This window comes from Nilaparvata lugens, chromosome 9, assembly GCF_014356525.2.
Source record: "Nilaparvata lugens isolate BPH chromosome 9, ASM1435652v1, whole genome shotgun sequence".
Lineage (NCBI taxonomy): Eukaryota > Metazoa > Arthropoda > Insecta > Hemiptera > Delphacidae > Nilaparvata > Nilaparvata lugens.
Genome location: NC_052512.1, coordinates 21,434,196 through 21,440,195, shown reverse-complemented (window position 1 = coordinate 21,440,195; position 6,000 = coordinate 21,434,196). Strand labels below are relative to the sequence as shown.

The 6,000-nt window shown below is 37.1% G+C and overlaps 1 protein-coding gene across 2 annotated transcripts in view; it reads right to left on the bottom strand.

The window, feature by feature from the left end:
- The window catches only part of LOC111052006, a 469,556-nt gene that overhangs the window by 290,876 nt on the left and 172,680 nt on the right, over window positions 1-6,000 (bottom strand). For both annotated transcript variants that reach the window (XM_039435624.1, XM_039435625.1), the window contains exon 11: window positions 4,909-5,077. In XM_039435624.1, coding sequence (XP_039291558.1) covers window positions 4,909-5,077 — 169 coding nt within the window. The remainder of the gene's footprint in view (window positions 1-4,908; window positions 5,078-6,000) is intronic.

Genomic DNA, 6,000 nt, shown 5'->3' with positions numbered 1-6,000 from the left:
CTGGTCCTCTGCGTATTACTATGACGAGACGTCGTAGTCCTTGTGTTTTGAAAGCCTACATTTGTCTGTTTGTGTGTATGGCAACAAAGGCGGTACATATTGAGTTGGTATCGGATCTATCAATGCCCATGTTTTTAGCTGCGTTTCATCGTTTTTTGTCACGTTGTGGACCCTGTCGTGTGATGTATTCCGATTGTGGTACTAATTTTGTAGGTGCCAAGGAACAGTTGCGAAAAATATCTCAACTTTTGAACTCGTCCGAGTTTCAAACCACATTGACTAGTCAACTCGCCGAACACAAAATTGATTGGGAATTCATTCCCCCTGGTTCACCGCATTTTGGAGGTCTGTGGGAGGCAAATGTCAAATCTGTAAAGTTGCATCTGTTCCGAGTAATTGACAATCAACTTCTCACCTATGAGGAACTGAACACTGTATTGGTGCAGATTGAAGGTGTCCTGAATTCCCGCCCACTGTGTGTACTAAGTGAGGATCCATGTGAACCGCTGGCTTCAACCCCAGTGCACTTTTTGACTCTAACACCGTTGAAATCGTTTCCCATGCGGGACGTGGACAGTGTCCCTGTGAATCGTCTCACCAGGTATGAATTGATCAGTCAACTTATTCAATCGTTCTGGAACCAATGGAGAAGAGAGTACCTGCACAAACTTCAAAGTCGTAAAAAATGGCTGAAATCACCCACTTCTATCAGTGTGGGAACGGTTGTGGTAGTAGACCAACCAAACCCACCTCCATTGCAGTGGCCACTGGGTGTCATTGAGCAAGTGTTTCCGGGAAGTGACAGCGAGGTTCGAGTGGCGAGTGTTCGCCTAAAAACTGGTATTTATAAAAGACCAGTAACAGAATTATATCCACTCCCAACTCAATAGTTGTTGTGCTTGTTGCATTTTTTCTTTGTGTTGTTTTTTGGTGTTGGTGTTTTGTTCTTTTTAGCATGTCTGGATTTTTTCCTTTCTGTGGTTTTTTCGGTTTTTGTAACTTGGCTGAAAAATAGTTTTTCAGAGGCGGGGGTATGATCTGGCCAGAGAATTTGAACTGTAGCGCCAAAATCCCAGACTGCAGTTCTGCCAATAGCAGGCTTGTGTTTGCGCCAGCGCAGACCATCCAGCTGTTTTTGGCCTTGTCGATGTTAAAAGCCCCAGTCCATCTTGTTTCGTCAGCCCGTCTTGTTGTGCAAGACCGAGTTTGTATTTTGTCATGTAATTTCAATCAGAAATTTCTTGTAAATGATTGTTCGAGTGTCGTGTGTGTGAATTATGAGTATAACAGCATAAATAGTGTTAAATTGAATTAATTTGAATCGGATTTGAATTCATAAAGAATCCAGTTTGAGCTTTGTTCGAAACACAGTGTATGACCTGCAAGTTGAACACAGAATCAACGCAAAAAGGCAGCCCGGAAGCAAACCTGTCTTTTCCCAGATTTCATCCCACCCTGAATCTGATCAAAACACCTAATAAAGGCTTCGAAGGGCAAGTAGACAAGATTGGAATCAATCTGGTGAGTTTTTGCTCTTTTTTATTGTTCATTAATGCAGAGTTTAACTGTACAAATAACCTGGCTCAAATTTAAGATCAAATTTTGCCCCTCGTTTGTATTTGATTATTTGAATAGTAAATTACAGTCCTCTGGTAGCTCTAGCCTGAGCTTTGTTCAGAACAGTCATACTTTAAAGGTTATGTTCTGTTTGGCGATAGCCAACAAGTACCTTTGGATACTATCTACAGTCTCAAGTATAGTGAAGTAGCTGTTGTAAATTTGAATAAAGTCTATAATTGGCAAAATGAGGATGTCAAGATTGAATTGGTCTTTGATGATTGTTCATCTCGAAAGTATTGGTGTGAATTTGAATGTGGTGACAAGAGTCTAACTCTTATCAGCAACAATGGGAAGGTAACCTTTGCAGGATTCTCATACTGCAGAGATGATGGATGTGTGAAGAGATTGAGAGTTACTGAGGGCTGTTCAGGAGACCCTGCTCTACTAATATCATCTACAGTGCTGCTTTTTGGGATACTGTGCAAACTGATGAAGTATGCAGCATTTCAGAACAAGAGGAAAGGTTGGCAGAGGTCTATCAGGAAATCACAAAATATAGAAGAGGATTTTCAATGACCAATATATATATATATATTCTGTTTTATAATGGGAAATAAATGCATATGGGAAGAATAAAAGTATCGTTTTCTCTTCTCTACCCACCAGTGAAGTGTTCAGACTTCTACATACAGAAGAATATATCCTCTGGTTCTGTTAATACTGACCTTTAATACTTACCTTTACCACTTTGGATTCGAACCTGGAACCTCTGACTAGGAAAGCTGACATGCTAACCACTACACCATAGAGGATTTATTTTTGAAGACTCAAATTATATAGAATAAGATACTTCCTCTTACTAATGATAAAGAGGAATTGAGAAGTGAGTCATGATGGGGTGACATCATCATGAAAAGTTATCCCCACCACCACTTTTCTCTGTTTGGTATGCATTATGAGGTATCATAGGACCAATGATTATACAAGAGAAGAGAAGCTGTTTCTCCATAAAGCTGAGAAAGCTGAGAATTTGCTCCATAAATTAAAATTCTGCATTAGCCATCAAGTTTCAAAAACCACTTATTTTGGATTGTTCCATTCTATTCTATCATATGGTGTTCACCTTTGGGGAAACTCAACCCATAGCATCAGGGCATTTTTGTGGCAGAAAAAAGCGATAAGAATCATAAGCAACCTTGGTGTTAGGGATTCATGCAGAGAAGCTTTTAGACAGCTGAATATTATGACCCTACTGGCACTTTTCATTTATCAAAATCTGTTACAGGTGAGACAAAAAATTTCCAGTTTTGATACCCAGTCAAATACCCACAATTTCAATACTAGGAATAGTTAAACACGTACTCACGTACGACTGAGGAAAACATACAAAAGCCATTATTTCCAGCAAATAAAACTATTCAACAGGCTGCCGCTAGAAATTAGAGCGCTTCCAGTTGGTCGTTTCAGGATGGTCGTTGGCAAGTGGGTTACATCTAAGTCCTTCTATACAGTGGAAGAGTTTCTTGAAAGTGATATTATTATTAATGTTTAGCAGAGTAGAGTTTGTATAAGAATTTTTCATAAAATAAGCATATTGTGATAATGTTACACTTGTGGTACAGTGTTGAGTGTTTTAGTTAGTTTTGTGTTTTGTTTTATTGTTTGATTGTATTTGGTTGATTCAGTTGTTGGTTGTATTGTCACTTGGTAATCTTTTGTTTGTATTGTGATTTCTGCCAGTGATATGATTATGTTATTTTAATTGTACTGTTTGTATTGTGACTTTTGCCTATTACTGCACTGTATATGTTTATTGGCAATAAAAAATATCTTATCTTATCTTATCTTATCTTCATTTGTATATTCTTTTTAATAATTGAGATTTCATAATAAATGCCATATACTTGCACATTTTTGTTATCATTCAACAACTTCCTTATCTAATGCACTTGGCTATAAGTACATTATGATGTCATACAGACCAGTTGAAACATGAAAACTTTCCTGTTGAGTCATAGTTGTTCTATTGAAAAAAGTTACCTCAACAAAAGATATCCATCATGGTGTAATGGTTTACAAACAATTACACCTACACTTTACCTACCTACATTCCTTAACCAAACATCCTACATCCCTATATATATACAATGAAGATTCGAACCCAGGTCCTTATGAATAATTAAAACCTGAGTCCTCTGGAATGGAAAGCAGAAGTGCTAACCACTACACCACGGTGGATATCTATTTACTTGTTGTTTATTATGTATACTTTAACAACTATATCCAAGCTCATTGCAGTTTCTAGTGACCTGTAAGTGAACACTGACTGAACAGTGACTGAACACTGACTGAACAGTGACTAAACACTGAACAGTGACTGAACAGTGACTGAACAGTGACTGAACAGTGACTGAACACTGACTGAAGGGTGACTGAACAGTGACTGAGCACTGACTGAATACTATTGAATGCTGTTCTGGGAAATATAACTGGGGAAAATATATCCCTTGTGATACAATGATTTGATCACACTCTAGAATTTATATCTGAGACTCTTGAAAGCATGCATGCTACCCATTACACTGCAGAGGATATCTCATTACTGTTTGGATATTCAAGCTCCTTGTATATTTATAGAATGATCACTTCTTCTTACATAACTAAATATGGGTAAAGAGGATTTGAGGAATGGAAATTAGTAATTCATTGAACATATGCTTTTTCATTGAGGATCAAAATGATGGTGGTGTGTCCTTGGATACTTCTCCACAGTGTGCTGTAGTGTGCTGAAATGCTGGGTTCTAGAACTGAACAGATGTGTCTTGTATGGCTCTTGATTGAACACTGATTTGCCCCCACTGTTGTGAACACTATATATACATTCTGGAGTGGGTGGGAGGCTTTCCGATTTATTTTTATTTATCTTTGATTTTCAATCGTTCCTAAAGTTTGATTTTAAAGTTTTCTAAATTTTATTCAATCATTATTGAAATCTATTAATTTTTTCTATTCATTTATTTTTTTTTCTATTTTTTTTTATTTATTCTTATTCTTCTTTTTTTTCTTTAACTTTGACCTTGACCTTGATCTTGACTTTGACTCTGACTTTGACCTTGACCTTGACCTTGACCTTGAACTTTGACTTGGTTAGGTTAGGTTGGATTTTTCAGTTAGGTTAGGTTAGGTTAGGATGGATTTTTTAGTCAAGCTAGGTTAGGTTGGGTGGAGAAGTCTGGTGCATGGTGTGCCAGAACACACAATTTATATCTACTAATAAAATTATTCTGTTTGTTACAATAAAACATTCTTGATTCTTGAGTTTTGAATGACTACGTTTCTGATACTTACAGAATTCTTGCAAAGAAGGACCTCCGTGCCCATGGATCTATAGATATTTGATCCACCTTGCTCTCGTACAATCATTGATGATATTACACCGTTGTCATTTATTTTTGCCTTCACAATAGTTCTGAAAGAATCGATCTTATTCTGATACAGCATCGATGCCTTGGAACACCTTTCAACAGAAGCATTTAACACCTTAAAATTTCACATTGTAATGCAGATGAAATTTCTCTTGGAACTGACTGAAGATTCAGGGCCGGTCTCCAAGCTCGGGATTTAGCAAAAATCTAAACTTCGAACAGCTGGAGTCAGAAAATTGGCTCTCTGAAACGCAGTCGCAGTCTACGTTTGAATTAAATTTCGAAAAACTAGAAAATTGAACACAGAATAAAATAAAGAGAATATAGTGTAAGGTATTCCTCAAAATCGTTCATAAAAAATTTGTTAATAAGTTGGAGGCTGATATGAGTGACACACAACTGGGTTTTCGAAGTGGCCTTGACAAAAGAGAAGCATTGTTTGAAGTAAGTGTATTGATGCAAAGATGCCTGGATGTGGATATGGATCTTTATATGTGTTTTATTGATTATGAAAAAGCCTTTGATAAGGTACAGCATGACAAACTGTATGAAATTCTCAAAAGTGAAAATATTGACAGTAAAGATATTGACATAGTAACCAATTTATACTGGAATCAAACAGCAGAGATCAGAGTTAAGAATGAGATGACTGAGGAGATAAAGATTTGTCGTGGTGTTCGTCAGGGATGTGTCCTTTTACCATTCTTGTTTAATGTCTTCAGTGAAGCCATTTGTCAAGAAGCTTTCATGGAGAAAAATCTTGGTCTTTCCATAAATGGAGTAACTATTAATTATTCACGCTATGCAGATGACACACTTCTGATAGCGGAAAGTGAGAATGAGTTGCAGCAATTCCTGGAAAATGTGAATAGCTACAGCAATAACTATGGGTTGGAGCTAAATCTTAAAAAAAACCAAGTGCATGATAGCAGAGAGTGCCGGTTAATATTGTAGTGGACAATACACCTATTGAGAGTCACATCATATGAGTATCATGGAACATGGATTATTGAAG